Consider the following 25840-nt stretch of genomic DNA (forward strand, 5'->3'; position numbering starts at 1 on the left):
TGAATAAGGTGCTAGTGGAAACACTTTACAATAAGGTTCATTATTTAACATTATTTAACTAGATGAACCAAGAATGAACAATACTTCTACAGCATTGATTAATCTGAGTTAATATTAATTTCAACATTTACTAATACTTTATTCAAATCTTGTTAACATTAGTTAATGCACTGTGAATTACCATGAACAAACAATGAAAAGCTGGATTTTTACTAACTAACATTAACAAAGATTAATAAATACTGTCAAATGTATTGCTCATTGTTAGTTAATGTTAATAATACATGAACTAATGTAAATTAATTAACCTTATTGTAAAGTGTTACCGTGCTAGTTTTTAGGCTTATTTCAATAAAATTGAACATGAATGAATGACATATATTCAAAACATTTTCTGCTCTTTTCACAGCATTTGAAGCTTAAATGTAGATATGATTACAGAGACTGTAACATTAGCAATGAGGTGTTGTCACTGCATTTATGCCTACACTGAAGCAGAGACCTTGGAGAGTGGCGTTTAAGAGAGATATTGATGGGAAAAGAGGAGAAAACACACTGACATTGCTGACATAAATTTGTGTTTTTGAGTGTTTTACTTTGGCTATTATAGTGTTCTCAGCTTGTGTATGATGTGCGACTGGAAATGGTTCTTTCATGTCGGACCCCTGCTGATGTAATTGAATATCATAATGTAGCCACATTATGGTGTGACTATAATTGGATTCATTCAAGGTAACAGAAAGCATAAAATGACATTAAAGAGATGACATTTTTACATCTGATGTGATCGTTTCAGAATGAATACCAGAACAATTGAATACAAATTTGAGTTTTGCTTTCTGGGTTTGAGTCAAAATATATTTTTTGTTATGTTATGTTATATTTTTTTTGTCTGGTCCACCTAATGTTGCAGCAAAACAAGAACGTTTTTTTGCAGTTACGCTTGGGGACGTTGGTGGCACTGAAATTACATACTTAATTAAACTCATTTGAAAAAAAATTGTTACGATTACGATTCTTGGTTGGGTTACATGCCATCTCTTAATGCTTTTAAGAAAACTAAGATTATGCCCTGTGTCACAGTCCTTTTTTCCCCCGAGAGAGATTCAGGTAAATTATTTATTTGCTGTGTAAATTTCACTCTACTAAAATACACAGCATCCCCTCTGAGCCTTAGTGTCTGTCAAACCCCAGACACATTGAAGAACCGTTCTGCTTTGCCTTCTGGTAAGCGTTGAAGCAAATGCTAACACCAAAACTTTTTTTAATTATCTTCCACAGATTATTTGTTCACCACAAGATTAATAATGTGTGTGTAAAGTAAATAGGGTAAATTTTGATTTCATGCCGTTTAAATATAATAGAAATATATGCTGTCACAAAATTGCAATGTAAATGTACAGTTTAAGTTTAAGTTTATTTAAAATTGTTGATTGTGAACAGACAACAATGGAAAATGGTCCCAAATGTTAAAAAAATACATAAAACATCAAGCTTGTTTAAATGTGGATACAAAAATATTCATTATGTGTTACACATGACTGTAAAGAATTTGGGTCATGCTGCTTGTAAATTTATCGTTTGAAATGTACCTTATGTTGCCTGTGTAGCATGCGGTATGGACAGATATTATTCACTTTCACAGCACATATACACAGTTAATATACACAACATCCAGTTATTCTGCTTTGCGCTGACATATTAAGCTTCACCAATTTAATACAACAAACAGTGTATCATTCAAAAACCAGACACAGCCTGTACAGCGCAAATGAATAAAATAGGCACCTTTTCCTATATGCACTTCACAAAATTCACAAAATCAGCTAACTTAGTGATATTTGTTCTTTTATACATTGAAAAATGACATTTTATTCAACTTGAACATTTTATAAGAATATACATTCTTTATTGTGAAAGATGAGAGGTAATCTGGCTAATCACACATTTAAAATAAAAATAAAATAAGTAATCAGACAATGCTGGGCAGTGATTTGAGGCTAAAACATATATATATTTTACTATAATCTTTGCGAGACATCCCATCTGTAGCATTAAAATTAATTTACTGTACATTCCCTTTATATATTATCAGATGTGACTGTACATAATTAGTTTACACTCCACTGGAAACAAAAACATGTGAAAACCAATCCACACTGAACTACCTTGATGTGGCACTGACCCAGTTTGAGTCGCTTTTCCGAGACTTCACAGGCCTTGATCTGGCTGCAAGTCCATCCCAATGAGTAAAACTGTGAGACAAGAGCATTGGTGTGACAGGACGTCCTGCTTTTTTCATTTCCCTTTAGCTTTTTCACAAACACCAAAATTCTTCTAGTTGAACAAGCACTGCAAGTTGCTACTGAAACCAAAGGACCAGAAAATCTATTTTGTGCCACAGTACAATGGAGATGGTAAGTTTACAGATGCCACATCAATAGCAATAGTGCAAACACTTAAATACCACTTCCATTGTTTGCATGAATTGGTCGATGTGTATTATTCCTTAAGATTAATAATAAGCAATGTCAAAGTCCGTGACAGTTTTATCAAGCTCCAACAGGGCCGTTCTTGTGGGAACATTGATGTCACAATGGATAGTTTGTTCTTTGCACAAAAGGATTTGACATTACATCATAAAGTCGTCATGTCACATGGCACATTGACAGTAAAATAAGCATGCACACTGAATGTTGACACTGCTGGGATGACTGATCTGGAATGATAGTGCAGAGAAGGGCATTCGGCTTCCAAACGTACCTACACGCACACAGATCTGAAAACATCGTTAAAAAAAAATGAACAACATGTTTCGAAGAAACATGACATTTGGTCTCTACAGTGTATCTCCATATATTGGATATTCAACAATCCACTTTTGGTTGCCTTTTTGTTTCTTTTTTTCATTTTTTAACTTTCCTCACAAGCAAAAATATATAAGAGCAGCCCGGGTAGAGAATCCCTAACCTCTTTTTCCAACAGCGTATCATCATTCATTCTTGATGATGCTGTTGCATCTGTGTCCCTGCAGAGCCGAGTCGGCAACAAAATGACGGAAAAGGTCTAGAACTACAATATCTCTGCTCTCCAGAAGATCACCGCGGCTTTATTTACAGGATTTATGTGTTGCAGAAGGTGATCCGATATTGAGTGGTTCTCACAAGAATCTTGTTATGACTTCTATGGCATCAAATTGCGCTATATTCAGCAAAAATGTAAGGTTTAGTAGCTCATACCTCCAAAGAATTATATGTAGGAACTAAGTCCTGTGTGACGATACCACGTCATTGTAGATGCTAGGTTAGATTGTGATGGAGGTTTCGTCCTGACACGCAGAGGCACGGCGAGTCTTGGGGCTGCAGCGGGTCAGCATGGAGATCTGCGTGCTGAAGTTGTTGCCGTTGCTGCCCATGGATGGGTGCTGGTATTTGGTGTCGGGACCCAGGAATCTTTCAAGGTGCCATCGTCTCCATTTCCTCTTGATCTCACCTTGGACCTGAGAGGCAGACAAGATCCAATCCAATCAATTGGTGATGGATAAGTTGCAGTCATGCTCTACAGTTTTACATTAAAAAGCCACATTAAGGCAGTAAAATGAGTCGAAAATGCTGTTAATAGGCTCACTGGAAGTATGTGACTCTGGCAACATTCCTGCAAAAACTGAAATGGGTTGTTTTTTTCAGCTGACAAGAGGCGCTATAAGCGCTATAATTTTTTTCTCCGGGTTGCGGGTTTCTTAAAAAGCATATGAAGTAATAAACATGCCTGTGTATATATTTTTGTTAAATGATATTGCAGTTTCAAAATGAAATCTCTAGTGGGTGATGGTAAATATTGTGTTCAGTTCCCTCCAAAACAGTTAAACATGACTGTGGCAACATTTATGTATGTTGGTTGAAGGTATATGAAGGTACAATATGTAAGAATTTTGTATCAAAATATCCAAAAACAACTTGCACAGTGATATATATTTATTTCAGTTGTGTACTTCCATCATCCTAAATGTTTCCAAGAATTTGTAAATTCAGAGAAATGCACAATTTTAAAAAGTGCCCGTCCCTGTTCACTTGTCGCCTGTCAGTGACGTAATATCTGCGTTATCCCTGGTTTCTGCTTGTACTGCCATAGTAACCATGGCGACAGACGTGGACAACTGCGTAGTGCGTAACGTCTAGCGACACGCTGTTGTTGTTTCGTTCAAACATTATGGACCATGGCAAGCAGACTTTGGGACAAAAGGAGAACTAAAATGAGGATCAATATCAGCGTGGTGTTTTCGAGATGCCGAGAGCTCCACGTCCGCGACTAACTTGGACTTGACAAAGCTTCACGAGTCACGACTTGATAGGGACGCCGCTCTTGCATGTACTTTATTAGACAGGTGGGCAAATGTACATAAAACAAATCAATGTTTTATAGCTCAACATGATGAAATGTTAGAATATGATCAGTATGTTATTCTAATGTTGATCTAGCTTACTGCTAGTCTCATATAGGCAAGGCAAGGCAAGTTTATTTATATAGCACATTTCATACACTATGGCAATTCAAAGTGCTTTACAGAAAGGAATTCAAATAATAACAAAATAAAAGCAAGGAAAATTAAAACAGTTATAAAAGAAATTAAAAGAGAAATATTATAGTTATTAAATTAATTAAGAGTAAAAAGATGATACATAGTAAACTTCTCATCTGGCAAAACGTCTCGGTTACGTATGGTAACCCTCGTTCCCCGAGGAGTGATCAGAGATGTAAGTCAAGACTGACGAATGGGGATCGCTTGCAAGCATATCTACTTAGTGAAACTAAACGAGCCAATGTACATTGGCATGTGATAATTGCACCAGCTGCTGTGTGTCGCATCCTTGTTTTTCCGCTGAGGAGGCAGACCTGTGACTCGGCCGTACAGCGAAAGTTCAGCAACTGTGGCGAGGGCATTTACGTTTCCATTCCCTCCTCGGGGAACGAGGGTTACCATATGTAACCGAGACGTTCCTCTTTGTCAGTCACTACTACGTAAGTCAAGTAGTCAAATATCAAATATCTACCAAAACGCCACGGCTGCTGGCCCTTCCATCGTGTTGGGCATAAAGTAGGAGCTCTAAGCAGAGTAGGTCAGTCACTGATGATCCGCAAGACCCACTCAGTGTGACTTATTGGATAACGCTGAGAAAGCCTGCCCTTGGGGAAGGGAATGCTGCAGAAGCCACATCCTACCCCGGAGGGAGGCACTATGCCGGTTACACATATGGACTAGCCAAGCAGGGTAGTACAACATATGGGAGTCTCTGGGGTGGTTCCAGCCTAATTATAGGGGGGAAAGAACACCAGCAGAGACAACAGAGCGGGCTCTGTCGAGAGAAAGACACGGGCTCGTCCGCAGAGGAGCTGATCGTGGAGGAATACACATATGGGGTCGCCGCAGGGACTGCTACATATGGACACCCAGCCTATCACAGGTTCCACAATGCATACGAGTGTAGGCCTGGCATCAGACGCTCCGCAACGTCTGACTCCCGCAGGGGTGACAGAGGAACTCACAGGGTTAGCCATTTCTGGGGCGCACTACTGGAGCAAACAGACGCACGTATCCGGCCCATGGGGTCCTTCGCGCTACTGGCCACTGGGGGGGGGGGGTGTATGGGAAGATACCGGTTCTACATGGAGGCTATAGAATCTAGTGAACGTGTTAGGTGTCGCCCAGCCCGCAGCTCTACATATATCTGTCAGCGAGTCGCCTTGAGCCAGTGCCCAGGAGGAAGCAACACTTCTAGTTGAGTGTGCTCGCAATCCGAACGGGCAAGGCACGCCTTGGGCTTCGTAAGCCAAGGTGATGGCATCCACCATCCAGTGGGCCATCCTCTGCTTGGACACAGCCTTTCCCTTCTGCTGACCTCTGTAACAGACGAAGAGCTGATCTGAGGTCCTGAAGCTTTGCGTTCTGCCCACGTATAACTGCAAAGAGTGGACGGGACAGAGAAAAGCTAGGGCTAGGTCTGCCTCCTCCGAAGGCAGCGCTTGCAGGTTCATTACCTGGTCCTTGAAAGGAGTGGTAGGAACCTTGGGCACGTATCCAGGCCGGGGTTTCAGGACAACGTGAGAGTTGGCCGGCCCGAATTCTAGGCACGATTCGTTGACCAAAAATGCTTGCAGGTCCCCTACCCTCTTGATTGAAGCCAGAGCAGTCAGGAGCACTGTCTTTAGTAACAGGATCTTTAACTCAGCTGACTGCAGTGTTTCAAAGGGAGGTCTCTGCAGTGCGCTCCGCACTCTTGGAGGCTCTGCGGGTAGCGTTATAGAGGAGTGAGGGGCCCGAGGAGACTGGCTCGGCGGGTTACCTCTCACTGTGATCCTCAGGTCACCAAGGCTATTATACGAAGTAGGCCTCTTCTGCTGGGCAGAAGAAGCACTAGATCGGGGAATAATCAAAGGGGCTCCACCTCTTTCGAGGTAACGGAGTCTCGACCGTAACGCCACTATGGGGAACATGAGTCATCCATGAGCGCCATTTCAGCATGCCTATAGCCCAAGCACATGATACAGCGATCATGCCCATCAGGCAGAGTCAAACATTGGCCGCATCCAGAAACACACGATCTGAATGACATCTTGAAAAAGACGCAGACAGACCGTGTTAGCTCTTTCAGAAGTGCTCTGAGGTGCTGAAACGCACAGCGAGATAGCTGCGGCTACACACCAGGAATGCAACCTAGTGTGAGCACTCACTCTCAACTTCATGCCCACCGAACCAACAAAGCTGTGAATGCTGTTTATGCTCTTTGTAGAAAGACGCGGCGAGATCACGACCCTCACTGTCCGCGCCGTCACACCAACACCAGGAATCAGAGATTCTTCTCAGCAGAGACTAGAAGAAGTAGATCTTTGCAGGAGACAGGAACAGCATACAGTACACCATCTGGCTCCGAAGCGAAAGACAAAGATATGACGCATCGTATGCCAATGTACATTGGCTCGTTTAGTTTCACTCGAAGTAGATAGGCTCGCAAGCGACCCCCATTCGTCAGTCTTGACTTATGTAGTAGTAACTGACGAAGGAGAACACCGGTGTATCATATTTTTAACTTCCAGTTTTACTCTGAGATTTTCCCATGGTGATTACACTGTGTCTGTGGTGTTCTTTTGTCGCGCCTAAGAAATCTATTGGATGTCTGCGATGGACCTGATTTTCCCCTAATCGGACAGGAGAAAAATTACATATTGTAGCTTTAAGCACAGCATTTCAGAAATGAAATGTCTGGTGAATGGCTGTAACAGATTGATGCTCTGTCATGTTTGAAAATAACATACCACCTACACTAAACCCTACTCCAACCTAACTGATACTGCCCTGTAATCATAATCATAATTTGTGTGAAAAGGGAAAAAAATGAGTTGATGTTTTACTGCCTCTAATGTTTATTTCACCTGAAAAGTGTGGCGAAAAGTACCCTGATAGGTTTTCTAGAAATGTAAGAGAGTCACATACAGTTGTAATCAAAATGTATAGACTTTCAGCTGTTTGCAATGAACAACTGAAACAAACATGGTTTCCCCAAATTCAACTTACCTGGCGCTAGAGCCTGCACCTGTGACCTTTTTATTAATCTGTACAAGCTAGAAGCCCCAAGACGCTATGAACATCAATGTATAAATCAAAGTAATAGGCCACCTCTGCTGGTACATCTAGAGCTATTTACAGCCTGTGTGAGCTAACATAATACAAGCCAATTACAGGCTTCCAGGGTTTGAGCTTTTAGCTTTAGAGAAATTAAATAAAACTTGAATATACTGTAGGAAGTGGCTTCTTATCAGTTGTTAATAAATGCACCTAAACATTTCCATCCATCCATATATACATCCATCCATACATCTGTCTTACCTCTCCATTCAGAAAACAGTAGAGTACAGCAACCACAAAACCCTGTTAAAACAAATGAAAACAACTTACTAGTACGTCACTGTAGGTACAGTGTAGGCATTGCAAGGCCACTCATTCAAAGCATTACACACAGGAATGACAATGTGCTACATGTCTAGAGAATCCCATTTCCCACCAGACTGTAAATGACTGTGGCCTAAAAATATAGGTTGGTGAGTCCTGAAGCAGACAAAAGCATATTTATATATTAAGGGGGGCAGATCCTTCTTGAATTCGTGCCAGTCATTCTGGTGGCTCTGCCTAAGAAACTTATAATTGGGGCACTTCTTTTGTCCCCAGAGCTTATTTTTATTAAAACTAACAGCTTTTTTTGTATATGAAGGTCACATTTAAAACTGGCTTGGAAACTTTTTACCATGCCTTTATCTTTTTTTTTGTTTTTTTTTTTTTGTTTAGTTTGCCAAATGTTTTTGAATATAGATTTTTTAATACGTGAAAATTTATATCTATATCTATATCTATATCTATATATCTATATCTATATATATACATACCGACTGCACTGCAGTATATATATATATATATTTTTTTTTTATACATATTTTTTTATTTGTTTAAATCTAAGATTATCTTATCAAAAAGTAAAATAAGCATAAATAATTTTAATATTTAGTGTATAAAAATGAATATTTTTCACCACCATAGTTTCCAAAACAGAATGCCATTAAACACAATACATCATTTGAGATGTGGAGGAAATGTCCATGATCTTAAATTAAAATGAATAAATTAATGAGAGTGTGAAAAGTGTCTTTAGGAGTTTATTTTCTACACATCCAGAGGGTACAAAAGCCAAACACCCAATTATGCCATTAAAAAAACAACAGCCAATAGCTAAAGTGTGTGATACAGTGATGCTCTTCGGAGACTGTTTGAGGACCCCTGAGCAGTTCTACCAGACATCATTAAACTATTCTGCTATTTGAACAACAGTCCAAACCATTAGCCTGAGAGCATTTCCTGCCACTTGGGACTATATATTGATATTTGGGCTCTACTTCTTTTGTCTTTTTCTTTTTTTCAAAGATAGTTTGAGTGATTAAATCCTCAGACGTACCTGAAATGACCCAAGAATGAGGTCAAACACAAGCCTTAGTTCAGTTTTTATGTTCTCTGGAATGAAAGCGAATATGATGAAGTTTATCCCAAAGAGTGGAATCAACAAAAGTGTGGATTTTGCCAGCCTCCTATAGAAAAGAAGGGGGGGGGGGGACAAAACAAAAAGCATTATGCGATACTTTGTTGTCATTCATAACCTGCACTCAGCACGGGTCTGAGAATGATATTATTACCAGGTTATATCGAAAAGCATATTACTGGAATAACAACATTAGTGATGCTGGGTAGAAAATTGCAGGTGCTTAAGAACTGCATCTTGTTTTCTGCGAACTGCACAGTGCAGAGTTACTCAAGGACAAAGGACATTAAATCATCCGAACAATGGCAGAGAGAGCCACTGACATTTTAGATGATGAGATTGCAGTGCAGTCGGTTCTCACTCGCTGCTGGAGAGGCCAGCTAAAATATCCCCATATTTTATGCCCATGTAAAAATTACATAAACTAAAATGCTTCTCATGTACCTCCCATCCTCACCCGTCTGAAAAGACCAGAATAGCTGATCTACAGCGAAGTGTGCTTTAGATGCTGATGTCCTCATCAGACTTCATAACTATCTTAACCAACAAGACTCTTGTGGCCAATCGGCTTTTGTTTTCTGATGGTCTTGCTGGTCAGCCTCAAGGCTGGTCTAAAAGCTAACAAGCACTTATCCACTTTAACCAATCTTGGCCAGCATTTAAAGGGATAGTTAAAGGGTTAGTTCACCCAAAAATGAAAATTCTGTCAGTAATTACTCACCCTCACGTTGATCCAACCCCGTAAGACTTTCGTTCATCTTCGGAACACAAATTAAGATATTTTTGATGAAATCTGAGTGCTGGATCACTCCTCCACAGGCTTATGGACACCTTAACTTGCTGGCCCAGAAAATGTATTAAAGACATTGTTAATATAGTCCAAGTGACTCCAGTGGCTCAATCTTAAGTTTATAAAGCGACGAGAATACTTTTTGTGCGCAAAAACAAACAAAAATAACGACTTTATTCCACTTTTCATTTCCTTCTCTCTGGACCTCGAGTCTTTTCACGTAGTGTTTAAGCGTAGCGCGTCTGTGTTGCACGTCACCACGTAGGCTCACTATTGGACGACTGGTCATGTGTGATACGTGGTGACGTGAAACACAGACACGCTACGTAAAAAAAACTCGAGGTCCAGAGAGAAGGAAATGAAAAGTGGAATAAAGTCGCTATTTTTGTTTGTTTTTGCGCACAAAAAGTATTCTCGTCGCTTTATAAACTTAAGATTGAGCCACTGGAGTCACTTGGACTATATTAACAATGTCTTTAATACATTTTCTGGGCCAGCAAGTTAATGTGTCCATAAGCCTGCAGGAGGAGTGATCCAGCACTCAGATTTCATCAAAAATATCTTAATTTGTGTTCCGAAGATGAACGAAAGTCTTACGGGGTTGGAACAACATGGGGGTGAGTAATTACTGACAGAATTTTCATTTTTGGGTGAACTAACCCTTTAACCCAAAAATGAATATTCGGTCATCATTTATTCATTTTCAAGCTTCAAAAGGGATGCAAAAACACCATAAACATAAAGTGAAAGTAGTCATATGACTCATTTGTTATATTCCAAAGTTATACTACCTGTGAGGAAAAGACTGAAATTTAAGTCGCTATCTTCACCTTTGCTGCAGTTCTCGAATCTTATTCACATTTTTTCAAGATGTCTCACAGTCTCACAGAAGAAAGTAAGTCAAATTGGTTTGGAATGATGTGAGGGTGAGTATATGACGACAGAATTTTCATTTTGATGTGAACTATCCCTTTTTATCCCCTTTAAATTTCAAGCTGGTCTTCTCAGCAGGGTAAGGAGATAAAAGAGAACAAAGAACAGAATGACTTTTATTTTAAAGCAAAAACCTGTTTGAATGGAGTCCGAAATACTTACGAATATTGGTTTGATTCATTTCTCCCAATGTCAGGACAGTTGATCTTCTGCCGCAGTATCCGGATGATACAAATGAACAGGATAAAGTTCATCTGTTGTTGGTGGAAAAACAAAATAACAAAATAGTGGGTGTCGTTATTTTTGCTTCATGTCATGATTCAGCAAAGATTGCTGAAACCACTGAGGGGTCATAAAGTCAATGGTCCCGAAGCACAGTGTTTATTATTACTGTCTCGAAGAAAGCAGGGAACAAAGTGCATTAGCAAAGGTACAGAACAAAACTACCTTCTTAAGATGGCAGCGAGACATTAACTCTAAGTAGACAAGATGGCCTGTATTAAGAATTTTTACTTTCTGACTAGCAAAAACACGCAATAACTGTGCAATGGGCATGTCTGAGTGGAGGAAGACAAGAAGTGCCTGTTTTCCAGCCTAAAATAGCAAATCCCAGACACTATAAATAAATCGCCATAAACATTCGATTTGATTGACAGATCTCTCTCTCTCTCTCAAGCGCTTCTCTCTTTCCTTTAAATCTCTTAAAAGAAAAGCCAAGAGGGGCTTTTAAGAGCATTTTTCCCACCTTTCAGCACCTTATTGATATTTCATGTATAATGTAAATCCCTGGAGGGAAACATTGCCTGGCACATTGGTCAACGGGTTTTGTGTGTTACTTAAATCTTAACACTCAGCACTAAGCCAAATCATTATATTGTAAGGTTATAAACAAGTAAGGGGGGAAAAAACTGTAAAAAAGCCAGAACACAAAGTAAAACCCATGAGAGATTGACTGCTATGAAGTTTTCACAATTATTATGAGAAGCTTGCTCACAGATGTATGTGTATCTAATATTTTTTGTTATCTGAGAGCTTTCAATAATTATTACACGGGAAATTATATTAATTATGTGGAGCCAGGTTGACCCATGGATTTGTAGGGCCCTAATAAAGATCATGGAAAGGTGCCTTTTCTTTTAGGAGAAAGAAAAAAACTTACAAAAAAAATAAAATAAATAATAATAATATAAAAATAGACAGTACTATATAAAATATGAAAGACTGAAAATATATAGAAAATATAAAAATATAAAAAAGCATTAAAAATAAAATGATAGAAAAGAGAAAGCATTAAACCTACAAAAAGAATGAAAATATAAAAAATGTAAAAGCATTAAAGATTAAAAATAAAGTAAAAAGAACACTCTAAAATACATAATACTAAATAGAATAAAAAAAATGGGGGAAATATAAAAATAAAAGTGATTAAAAAGTACAAATATGCAAAAGAGAAAGCAATCTAGAAATAGCTAATATTTAAAATATATAAAAATGACAAAAATATAAAATACTAATGAATTTTTATATAATATATAATATATTTATAGAAAGGGCATCTCACCAGAATTGAAGCTAATATCGGGGTTTTGATAATCCACCAGAATGGGTCGGAAGTTTCGATTATATCCCAGCATCTGAAAAAAAAAAAAAAATGGCATACAAATGTCATGTATACATTTTTGCTTGCATTATTTTATGTCTTGATTTTTACATAAAATCATTTAAGCCTTTGACTGATGGGTTTATCTTACCCCTCATCTTTGAAGTAAGCCTTGGCAAAGCTCCAAGCCATGATGAAAATCGCTGGGCCTCCTGGAGCGAGATAAAATAGAGTGTAAATTCAGCCAGTTGCTTTATATGGATTACTGACATAATCAGTATGTCAAAGGTTAACAAAAGGGTGAGTAAAAAGGTTAATAAAGATGCACATAAATACTATGACACCTACCCCAACCAATCAGAATGTACCACCAGAAGTACTTCCTCTCTGAGAAGAAGGAGACGGCCAACAGAGCATGAAGATACAGACCTTCCACTAGGAGCCAGAAGAAACTTGCCATAATGCAATACTGGAAAAAGACAATCACAGCTTTGCAGCCAACCTGAAAATCAGACCAAAAAAAATGAAAATGGCTTTGAAGAAGTCATTCACACCCTTGAGTGCTCATCTTTTACAACAAATTATAAAGCGTCCGTGCTGCAGTGCAACTACTGAATATGCATATGTCACAATGATCATTTCAGATATCTCGTTATAAAGAAATCCACTCTTCATTCAATAGCATCCAAATCATACATAAAGTACTACCATTGAGTGATAAACTTTACTGGCAAATTAAAATAAATTGAAACAAAGCAGATATGCTCTTAAAAAAAAGGATCCAAAATGGGGGTTTTCGCAGCGTCGCCACAAAAAAAAAACAAACAAAAAAAAAACCACCAAAGTAAAATAACCTTTTTTGTGTGTGTGTGTGTGTGTGTGTGTGTGTGTGTGAAGAACATTTTAAAAATCTAACCTTTCTTTTTAACCTTTCTTCACTAAAAAAAAAAACTTTTGTGGAATGGAAACAACATCTGATTGTTGGTTTATTATTTGCAATACAGTATGTAAAAAGGACATTTTAATGGACAATTTCTGACTGTTTACAGAGTTAAATGTCTGATAGTGTATAAATGTCTGATAGCCTTAATTAGCAAATATTATTACACCACACTACTGTATTTATCAATATTCCAATAGCAGTATTATAATACTAAGAAATGGATGCACTTAATTTTTTTTCTCATAACAGAGTTTTGGAAACTTATTGAGCTCGACAAGGCCAATGCAATTGCAAGCATAATGAAAAAATTATAAAGAATGTAACAAGAACAAATTACATTTACAATATATTTATTTACAAAGAAAAGCATTGACAGTGAAAGTTCAATTCAGGGTAGAAAAAAAAATCAATTTAGGGTAGAAACCCAGTTTGTATTATAAAGAAGAATGGAGACATGCAACTGGCTGATATTCAAATTAAAGGATTTTTTTTTTTTTTTCAAATGTTCTTTTGCAATTGTATATTTTTTTCTCATAAAGATAACGACCCCCCAAAACAAAACAAGTTACTCTCGTAACTAATCTAATTTAAACAGCCACTTTGATTATTTTCCTCCAATAAATATAGATACAAAATGAGATTTACATATTTAAGTATATTAATATATGTTTAAATATGTTATGCACATTTAAGAAGTTCAAAGTAAAGGAAGTTTTTGATAAGTTAAATTTGCACAGGGGAAAAAAATATATACATTTGTAATTTCTCACAAACCCTAATCGATGTAGGTAATTATTTATGTCATGTATTTCCTAGATAGTGCTCCCCTGTTTTGGGTTCCTCTCACTTCCAGAGAAATTGAAGTGCTGCTAATAGGCTCTCATGAAAGCAGTGGTTCTGTTTGGGCAGAACCGGTGGGAGGTAGAGAGGAGGTTGTTGCATGAGGACAGCGAGACATGGCAGGCAGACTGCAGGAAGACTATAAACAAGTAACTGTGAGACAAACACAATGGAATGAAATCAGACAGGAGGGTGTAAGTGGTTGAAGGCAAAAAGCAAAAAGCAAAGATACAGCATCATGCTGAAAATGCCATGTCCTCAAGCTCAAGAGCAGAATTAATTAATAAGGCCTCCTAACTTCTGAGTCTTCAATATCAACAAAACCAGCAGGGCAGAGCAGAAGGATAAAGGCAGGGAGCAGGACACGACATGAATGCTTTGATTATTGACAACGAACTGGCTCAAGACTGCAAACACAATGGCTGCATCCGAAATCGCATACTCTCTCGCGTAGGTACTTATTTTGAATACGTAATTACTTCACGAACGCTAAAAAAGTATGTTCTATATAGTATGAATGTAATCTGGACGTACTACATTCGCCATGTTGTCATTATCAAAGTGTCGCTTCACTGCCATCGTATGAACACTTCAGAATCTTGCCGGAAGTAGTAGGTCATCTGGGAACTGTTTTTCGCCTACTATATAGAAGGGAAGAGTGCAATTTCAGATGCAGCCAAGGAGAATAAATAGGAGAGGAAATGAGGGAGAGCAGGTGGGGCAAATAAACCAATAATCAGGTAACAAGGGCGGGGGTTTACCTTTTGAGCGGTACGGTCCCATAAATGGGATTCTTATTTCTGTGCCCCTGAGAGTACGGTCCCACATATGGGATTTAGAATGAACAGGGACAAACATAACTGCCAGATTCAAACTGTGCTTTCGTGTGTTGGCTGGCGCTGAGCCACACACATATATCACAACTGTTTGCAGTGTTTTCAAACACATAATGTTTAATTTAGGTTTCAGGCATTTAAATACACATAATCACAAGTAAAACAATACATTTAGAGTTTTTAAAATACACACTGATGTCTATGGAAGCAGCAATAACAATCTATTCAAATACAATTTGCCGACGTGTGCTATTCATATCAGATGAACATAGTGTAAGTAATATGAAGTTTACTCTATTCTTTTCCCAGTTCAACGGCCACTTTCTTACATGTATTTTGGAAGAAACTGATGAATTTTAATGCTGTAAATCCAACTGACAGGACTCTCTGAACTGCGGCGCAAACAAACATGGCGGCGCCCATCTCACGTTATAGATCAAGATCAAGATTATTTGTAAAGGTTTTTAAACGACAAAACACACTCACTTAAACGTATTTGAGAATCGGAATATCAGATAGTTATTGAAATGGTAAGCAAGTTGTGAATATTTTGAATAAAAAAGGAAAAATAATATAAAACTTAAAAGCGATACATCTATCATACAGTGTTATTGTGGCTGCAGTGTATCACATGACAAGTGTGACGCGTCGCCATGGAAACGTTCTAAAATAACGGTCGCCTTCAAAAGATATCTATTTCAAATAAATGCTGTTCTTTTCATCTTTATTGATCAAAGAATCCTGAAAAAAAGTATCACGGTTTTCCACAAAAATATTAAGCAACAAAACTGTTTTCAACATTGATAATAATAATAAGAAATGTTTCTTAAGCACCAAATTAACATATTAAAATGATTTCTGAAAGATCATGTGACACTGAATACTTCAGTAATGATGTGGAAAATTCAGCTTTGACATCACAGGAATAAATTACATTTGAAATGGTAATAATATTTCACAATATTACTGTTTTACTGTATTTTTGATCAAATAAATGTAGACTTCTTTCAATCTTACCAACCTCAAACCTTAACAGTAGTGTGTTCAAGAAAAAGTATTTAATTTGTGTTGTGTTTTCTATCCAAGGTGTTCTGAGCAGCATTTTTGTTAATTTAGTTAAAAAGTTAACTTCCTACAAACTAAATATTCTCCAGTATATATTTTAATGATTTATTTTGGAAGCATTGTTTTATATCACCAAAAATTAAACAGGTCTGGTTCAGACACCCACCTTGATTTTGAAAATATGTAGTTTTAAACATAACAATACAACTCTCAGTCTTTCTAAAAATACGTCTTTGAGCTCTGTGATCTGAGATCATAGAAAGATTCACACATTTTAAACTCTGTTCCTCTCTGCAACACTCTCAAAATGAGAGTGCATGCCTTACAGGCAGAAGAAAAAAATTGGGTGGATGAAGCAATCGACAGTTTAGACAGCAGAATGCTCTGAATGATGCTTTCTCCTTTTGGGCTTGCAAAATGAGGCAGCGCAGGATGAATGGATTCAGCTCGTAGTTCTAATGCACAGTTTGCACACATATCATCCCAAATTACTATGAGAGCCACAACCTCTTGCTCAGGGCACGCGCTCCCTGAAATAGATAGAAAGCTTTCGCCGCAGGCTCAACCACACAAATAGCTAACAAACACCGTCTGCTGAGCTGAACCTCTCAACTGCCTTTTATAATGCATTTATTATGCATCATGCATAAAACCACTGCGACTAATACTTTTCATAACACTGTTTTCTGGCAATCAGTCATTCTGCCATTCCCCATGGGCCTACTGTTATTTAAAGGTGAGAATAACGTTAATAAGGCAGCTTGACACATAACCTAGCTGTGAATATTCACTGATTCCACAGTAGATTAGTTATTTTGTGTGCAGAAAGTCTTTAAAAGAGAGAGATGAAAGCCAGTGATCACTATGAATTTGCATACATACAGATGTAAACTGTGGCCATCAAGAGATGGCTTTTTTTGGTCCTAAAATAATAATATGGTAGATGTTTTCTGACTTTTTTATGTAAATTCTGAGGTAGAAATAGACATTTGCATTTGACATTTTGTTCCACAGAAAAAAGTCATATAAGCCTGGAGCGACCTGTGAAAAGAGCGACTCGATTTGGACTGTCCACATTTAAATGTGCATCCTTTCTGCCATAGTGTTTCAGACCATTTCAGACCTTTTTTTTATTTTTATTTTACTTACAATCATCCAAAAAGTATTTTTAAAGATGCAAATAATATTTTTTGGAAGTTGCATTTAAAATCCACTTGCCTTAAAAATCTGAGGAGTCAAATGCTCAGTTTGAAAGAGTATTAAACTTCTGAAGATTTCCCAAACGGCCTTGATCTATTGTAAATTTCTGCTCAAACTGCAGACATTGAAAGACACCAGATCTGAAAACTGGACACGTGTTACAGCAGGACACATCACTTTAGAAGCAAACTCACTCCACACAAGGAGCCACGTTTTCATTGAGAGGTTTATGCTCCTTTGTCAAGTTCAATCGATAGTCAGCTCAACAGCTGAATCATCTCAGAAAACGTCCTTCGCTATTACTAGCAGTCAGGCGATAATGATTGCCACGTCAATGCTAAATATTGTAAAACTGATTCAACTCATTTTATTAGAATATTCAACTAAACAGCTAAAACCAGCTAGCCTGACAAGCCAGACCCACATAAAGACCAAAATAAAATGTGCTGCCGCTAGGGTCCGTCTAGATTTCTAGGCTAAAAACCAGCATGAATTGCTCCAGATTGGTTTAGGCTGGTCTGGTACAGGTGGAAAAAGGCAACATTTATTTGACCAGTTTTGCTGTTTTACTTGCATGGTCTAATTTTAATTTTGTCACAGACACTCTTTTACCTGCTTTTTACTATTTTTACTACTTTTGCTGTTTTACTTATGGTCTATTTTTAATTTGGGCACAGACACTCTTTTACATGCTTTTTACTATTTTTACGGGCATGGTCTAATTTTAATTTTGACACTCTTGTATTTGCTTTTTTACTACTTTTGCTGTTTTTCTTGCATTGTCTAATATTTACTTGACTGGTCTATTTAATTTTGACACTGTTGCTCTTTTACCAGATTTTTTACTACTTTTGCTGTTTTACTTGCATGGTCTAATGTTAATTTAGTCACTGTCACTCTTTTACCTGCTTTTTACAATTTTTACTAGGTTTTTAATTTTTTTTTTTTTATTTAGTAACGGACACTCTTTTACCTGCTTTTTACTATTTTTACTTGACTGGTCTATTTAATTTTGACACTGTTCCTCTTTTACCAGATTTTTTACTACTTTTGCTGTTTTCCTTGCATGGTCCAATTTTAATTTGGTCACGGACACTCTTTTACCTGCTTTTTACTATTTTTACTACTTTTGCTGTTTTACTTATGGTCTATTTCTAATTTGGGCACAGACACTCTTTTACATGCTTTTTACTATTTTTACTGGCATGGTCTAATTTGAATTTTGACACTCTTGTATCTGCTTTTTTACTACTTTTGCTGTTTTTCTTGCATGGTCTAATTTTAATTTAGTAACGGACACTCTTTTACCTGCTTTTTACTATTTTTACTTGACTGGTCTATTTAATTTTGACACTGTTCCTCTTTTACCTGATTTTTTACTACTTTTGCTGTTTTACTTGCATGGTCTAATTTTATTTTGTCACTGTCACTCTTTTACCTGCTTTTTACTATTTTTTACTAGGTTTGCTGTTTTACTTGGATGATCTGATTTTAATTTTGTTACTGTTCTTTTACCTGTTTTTTATTTATTTATTATTATTTCATTTTGTCACTGCCCCTCTTTTATCTGTTTTCACAAATTTCTGTTGGTTGTTGGACCAAGCTGTTGGTTTAAGCTAAACCTAGCTGGTGAGGTTAGTCAACTAGCTTTGGTCCTGGTGGAGTTTCTGGAAATGTTACTGGTTAAACTAGAAAAGAAGCTTAGTGGGACTCTAGCAAACCAGTTAACATAGGCGTGTCAGCACAGTAGTGTAAAACTAGCACACAAGAAATACCCTATGGTGTCAGTGTAAAAAATCACCCAAACTTCACATCACATCTTGTTATTTTGCAGTTTTGAAAGGAAAATCTGTGAAATTGAATTGGCTTGAGGGGCTACAACAATAACAGTGGGAGTATGCGCCATCCAGAATGACTGGAACAAGCATTTTGGCAAGCTGGTTCAAACAGAGGTCACCAACAGCAATAAATTCAGCAGCGAGTGTGAAGTTATGCCCACGGATGTTTAGTAGCAGACATAACAGTCGAGAGGCCCAAGACACTTCTGTTAACACACCACGAGACCCGAGAGTATAAAAAAATGGAAACGGGATCAGCTGGGATAGACTATATTTACTCTGATTACTAACAATGCTAGATGAATACTTGGTTTGCTGCGTGTGGATCTCACAGTTTTGCTAATAGAAACTATTACAGACTGCTGAGGGATCCATGAGAAAATAAATAAACAGACTGTGCAATAATGAACTTACAGAGCCAGTGGAGCAGTTGTCAGACTCTTGAACAACATCATACAGCACCGCATCTTTGACGAAGACAGCAACGGCTTTCAAAATGAAGGACACGAACAGATGCATGTGGATGTAGTTACGCGTGCAGTGGAGTTTCCTGAGGGAATACAAGGAATGCAATCAGCCACACTTATTGAATCTAAAATATGTTAAGCCTGATTGAGAAGTCCCCCGCCCCCTAATTACATCCCGTCCTTGGAACTAATGTCGGAAAAAAATGACAGCTAATTACACTACAAATTAAATCCTAATTGAGCTTTCTGGTCCTTGAAAGGGGTTTGTTAAACAGGTAATTTGTTGCATTGTGTTGTCCATTTCACACACATTTCTACTTACCGTAAACATGGGAATTCACAAAATCTGATTTAAAATTCAAGGTTATAGCTGCTCATTTAATGTCCAACATGCTCATTTAATATTATCAAGCTATGGCGCGCAGTCAAAATACTAACCACAATGCATCTACACTATGGAACAAAGTAAGTCATATGGGTTTGGAGGAATACAAGAGTGAGTAAATGATGACATAATATTGATTTTATGGGGGAGCTATTCTTTTAAGAGTACATTAAGACCTGCATAGACATGCGATCTAATATCCCAGAACACCCTGAACATTTTTTTTTTGTTGTTTGTTTATATTGTCCATACCACACACTTGTAAAATAGCTGACACTTTGTTTGAACACTGGATTCTTTCTGCCTCTGGTGCAAAGAAAAGATTAATATTTTATAGTATGTTACAGTCGTACTCTCAAATACTGACACATCTACAAAGCTGTCATGCTGTAAATACTGTTAGCTTATAACAATACATTTGATGTTGCTAGAATACAATTTTTGCAACACTTGATCAATTTGCTAAATTATTGCTGGGTTCCCTATCAGAATAATCTAAATCCCATTGTCACTCATGAGTATGAAAGAAATAATACGTACTTGATAAAAAACTAAATATTGTGGAATATTATTAAAATTTCCAGTCTTCACACGATCCTTCAGAAATCATTCTAATATGCTGATTTGGTGCTCAAGAAACATTTCTTCTTATTGCCAATGTTGAAAACATCTGTGCTGCTTAATAAACAATGCATTTTCTTCAGGATTCTTTGATGAATAGAAAGTTCAACAGAACAAAATATATTTAAAACAGAAAGTTTTGTAATGACTTTTGTCACTTTTGATCAATTTAAAGCATACTTGCTGAAGTAGTAATTTCTGTTAAAAGAAAAAAATCTAACTGACCTCAAACTTTCAAGAGTAATGTACTTCTCACAAAGTTAAATACACAACACAATGCAGATTCTGTTTCAGATTCAAGATTTTTGTCTCTACATGCAAATATTATCCCAGGGGATACACGACATTCCTCCCGGGTTAGTGACATCACCAACACCAACACCCGGGAACGCGATTTATAGATTATCATGACAGAATATGCTAAACAATAAGCTACATAAATTCATCAACTAACCATTCAGAAATGTCCTGTTGCATTCTACATGTTGCCACTTCTTCTTGAGTCTCTCCATCTTTGTCTGACTCCGGTTTGAACATAAAAGGCTAAAAGTTTTTGAAATTTTTAGTGCATGTTTGCGTGAGGTAAAAGGACACAAAATGTTGAAGCTCCGCCCTCTGTGCTGGGAGCAGCAGCTCATTTGCATTTAAAGGGACAGACTGTGTGTTTTTGCTCACCCTCAAAAAGTGACAATTTTAACATGCTATATAAAAATATTGGTGGGGTATTTTGAGCAAAAACTTCACATACACACTTTTGGAACATCAAAGACTTATTTTACGCGAAAAGGGCTTTATACCACCCCTTTAAAAATTTCCATAAACTATTGTCACATAATTATGTAATGTCATTATCTCACCACAAGTAGTCTTAGAGTAAACATGTTTTTCAATAGCTAATTATTATTAAGCTTATTTGCTCAAGTCTTTCGGTAACACTTTAAGGTCTCATTTGTTAACATGAACTAACCATGCACAATATGTATTTACTGCATTTCTTAAAGCTGCAGTCTGTAGTTTTTTCTCTTTGTCGTCATCTCTGTTTGAAATCTGCAATTGCAGTTATTTGCGGAATTATCAGCCTTATGTAGGTTGTGCCTCGGCACAGCAGAGTGCAGTAATCACAGATTCTACTTTTTGGAAGTATGACCAACTTAAGAATTTTCACCGGAAAATGTAACATCCACTTTTGTTCTGACCAACTAAGGGAAAAAAAGCGCATTGAAGCTGATTAAATCTAACGATCGCTTATCATATCACGTTAAACCATGCAAATTATATTTTGTTCTCAAATTGTTAATGTTAACAACATCAGCAGTCTCTTTTTTTCCGTAGCCACCCCAAAGTCCGAAGTCTTTTTCATTTTACAACAGGTGAATCTCCAGTTGTCACTGGTGATTGTCATTTGAACCTTTCTGGATCCGCCATCAAATTGATAAGTTTATATCAAGTGCTGTGAGAAAGGGCTCTAAATTTCCACCTCCAACATCCTCACACGCAATATAGCCTACTAGCCGAGACTCCTTCTTTATGTGTACAGATGTGACGTAATGACGCAAAGACATGCTTGAATGTCCCGCGGAAATCCAACAGTACCACTGGAATTAAAAACATAGTTTTGAACACTATATGTACTTGCTCAAAAATCTATTTTAGATTATTTTTAACCCAAAAAAGTAACAGAATGCATCTTTAATGTTAGTTAATGCACATGTTAATGTTCATGTTAGTTCAGAGCATTAACTGCAACGTTTACAGATATAACTTTTTAGTATTAATAAATTAATACATTGTGTTAAATGTATTAGTAAATCCTGAGATTAACCAAGATTGATAAATAGATTAAGATTAAATGTAGTAGAAGTATTGTTGGTTCATGTTAACTAATATGTAGTCAGTAAATGAGTTAAATAGTAAAACAGTAGTTTATGAAACCTTATCGTAAAGTGTTACCAGTCTTTCTTTTGTCAACCAACTTCATCATTGAAGAGTCTGTTTATATTGAAATTCCTTGAATTTGTCTTTTGTCTGGTTTGTGACTTGTGCTATTGGATTTTAATTTGTCATTGGTGATGTCTTACTTCAATTTGTTACAATTATGTGTCCAGTAAGATGAATTCTAAATAATGTGTGGGAAAGTTACTATTGATTACTCCATGAAAACCAATTGTTTTGTTCCTGTGGCAAAAGCCTGCTGAGATGGGCCAAACATATTATACATTGCAGCAGGTCGAAATCAATGAATCTCGCTTTTGTGGTCACTACAGCATCCAGTCCCAGGTTTGGATATTTGATAGGTTTCCTACATTGTAAAAATCTCTTTTTTTGAGTTTTGCCCCAAAGTTTAGTCCAAATACATTGGACTAATCATAACTTATGTTTAGTTTAGTAAAATAAAAAAAGAGTTTTTACAGTGTATGGACAATAACATTAAAATAAAGATTCAAAACCGCACGTTGGTTTTTATAAAAGTTGCAGTATTTCATTGCATAACATTGCAGTTCTCCCTAACTGACTATAACTTTACATTCATTTGAGTTAAAGGTCAAATCAGTGTGTTTCCTTTAACCTAGCACTCACACGCAGGCATGATGTCTCTGGTTTGCTCATTTCACATGCTGTGATCTGACACTATCAGCACGATTTTACAGACACATGGGTCTATGTTGTGTCTCTAGTGTGTGGCCATCTGCAGGATAACCTTGCATTATACAACTGACAGGTTTAGATCCCACAAAACTTTTTTACCAAGTGTTTCTTGGTAAAGGAACAATTTAATTAGACCACAGACTGTGTTTCCACCAACCAATGACAACTTGTGACCTGAGTCACTCAATGGAGTGGGAGCAAGTGTTCAAACCGGCAATAATAACCTGAGGTGTGATCAGGTCTTCAGCCCCTGTCAGTCCCTGAAATCCCACACCAGACTGATATAGTCTCAGTTAAGACTGCTAAAGCCTGCAGCTCGAGTGCAGATAGTGTTAAGAGATGGGATTAGGACTGATTACTTTGCTTCAGAGCTGAACATGAGCAGCTTTACTGCTCTGCCATACTTGTGATACACATGAACCTTATTACTGATGGGAATGACAGCATTAAGGGTGGGTTGTTGTGGTGGTTAAACATCGTGTTGGTAATCAGAAGAAGAACGCCGTGAACTATCATATTTGTGCCCTTGAGCAAAGCACTTAACCCCAGGATGCTCCAAGGAGGATTGCCGCTGTAATAACTGTGCTGTGAGTTGCTGAAAGTATCCGTTTATGACTGTTTACAGCAGAACTTGTGCATTTTTATAGGTCAGCTTCTTACTAGGTTTATCAGACGCGGACTAGACGGAGTCCTGGTTTTATGAGTCCTGTCCCCAAAAATGTCCCCATTTTATAGCAAGTTCTAAACACCCTTCATATACAGTGTAAATAAGCCTTACCAACATAGCCTGTTGGTTGCCTAACAGTAGTGAATATTTTAAAGCGGCTATACATAATAATTTTCATGTATTAATCGTTTTTTTATTCCCAATCTGTGAACAGCTTCTAACAAAACATAAAAAATGAAACATTCCACGACTTGTCTGTAGAAAGCCAGTAGACTGATATTTAAGCAAAGGACTTTATGTGGAAAAAGCTCCGGGGAGTTAATTCATAGAACTGATAATTCAGTGATAGTATTTTGACAACTGAACTAGGAAATGTCCCTGGTTTCCATTTCAGAAATCTAGTCACCTTATTATGAACAAGATACATTCATAGCAGTCACAGTAATAAAGCATGTCACAGTAATTTGCCATGTCAAAAATGAATCATCAATCATCCAAACAGCATCATTATTATTCTAATCCACTACAAATGTAATGTTTAATTCAAACACAAATAATGTTGCCTAAGTGATTTGAACGCTAACTTGGTGCCGCTTAAATGGTTTTAAATTAAATTGAGTTTGTGGTTCAAAGTATCACTGCTGGGTTTATTTATGAACGCTGCGCTGAAATGATTCTCTGATGGTAAAGAGTCTTCTTTGGCCTAGATGAAATGTGTGTTGGAAAATACATGTAAGAAAGCTCTTATCTCTGTCATTAGCAGGGCGTTCTGTCTCTAGTGAGCCAGATCAATCACTGTAGTCTCACAACGGAAGCATGTTGCTCGCTGTTTAATCCTTGACAGCTTCAGCGATTCAGTCACTCGCTCCATGACACCTCATGGTGCATTTAGGGTTGGCTTTAACCATGCATGAAACACTGTTTTCTGTGTTTAAAGCCTGTTAGCTTAATCAAAATTGATACATGATACTACATACATGATACATTGGTACTAACCCTAAACAAAAACCTTATTCCTAACCCTAGTAAGTACATGTAGTTAATTAATATTACTCACTACTTAAATTTATAATTACACTGTAACAAGGACAACTTAAAATAAAGTGTAACCACATTGTTTTGGCAGACGAACATAATCGGCTAAACATAACCCACCCCTAGACCTACATGTTAGCATAGTTTCAACAAATGTAGAAATTCTTACCTGAATATACAAAGTATTACAATGGCAGTAGTGAGAGAAATGAGAGAAACAGTGTGTCCAATGGTGTAGCCAATCTTTATTGACCTGAAGAAACTATCCTGCAAAAGAAAAGAAAGAATGTGTGTTCACTAAACAGCACTGTACTCACTTTAAACAGCCATGTCTGCTCAAATTTTCAAATTACACTACCGTTCAAAAAAATTTTTTAAAGGAATTTAATACTTATATTTAGCAAGTATGCATTAAATTGATCCAAGTAAAGACTTTTAGAATGTTACAAAAACATTCTATTTAAAACGTTCTATTCAGCAAAGTACTCTATTTATGTTTTTTTCACAAAACGCTGTTTGGACTGTATCCAGAGGCAGAACAACAGTGGCGGCTAGCGTAACTCTGTGGTTGAATGCGAATGTGATTGAAAAAGTCCCTTTCACACTTTGGTGGTGCGTCGCCCAATCGCCAATGCTGTCTCTCCAATACACCTGCATATTTTAAATAACCCCCTCTATTGCCTTTGATCAAAGTTGAATATAAAAACCTGAACATAGCAACAAGGAGCATCAGACGCTCATCAACAAGAACACAAAATTCCTTTTAAGTCCCATGCCCACATATTCCCGGTGGGTCTGAAGACCGAACGTGCTGATTACCCATCCTGTTGATGCAAAAACATGCTGGGAAAGCTTTCATCAAAGGGCAAAGGTCATTTGCTCTTCACTTAACTA

General features: G+C 37.2%; 1 protein-coding gene across 2 annotated transcripts in view; it reads right to left on the minus strand.

Annotated features, from left to right (window-relative positions):
- Positions 1-1399: 1399 nt before the first annotated feature.
- vipr1b (vasoactive intestinal peptide receptor 1b) overlaps positions 1400-25840 on the minus strand; it is a 67557-nt gene continuing 43116 nt past the window's right edge. For both annotated transcript variants that reach the window (XM_081352467.1, XM_081352466.1), the window contains exons 5-13: positions 25116-25213; positions 19540-19675; positions 12752-12905; positions 12555-12615; positions 12365-12437; positions 10966-11057; positions 9000-9129; positions 7883-7924; positions 1400-3499 (exon numbers count right to left, since the gene is read on the minus strand). In XM_081352467.1, coding sequence (XP_081208593.1) covers positions 3305-3499; positions 7883-7924; positions 9000-9129; positions 10966-11057; positions 12365-12437; positions 12555-12615; positions 12752-12905; positions 19540-19675; positions 25116-25213 — 981 coding nt within the window. In that variant the 3' untranslated portion in view covers positions 1400-3304. The remainder of the gene's footprint in view (positions 3500-7882; positions 7925-8999; positions 9130-10965; positions 11058-12364; positions 12438-12554; positions 12616-12751; positions 12906-19539; positions 19676-25115; positions 25214-25840) is intronic.

Source organism: Scardinius erythrophthalmus (assembly GCF_964197995.2).
Source record: "Scardinius erythrophthalmus genome assembly, chromosome: 22".
In the NCBI taxonomy this organism is placed as follows: domain Eukaryota; kingdom Metazoa; phylum Chordata; class Actinopteri; order Cypriniformes; family Leuciscidae; genus Scardinius; species Scardinius erythrophthalmus.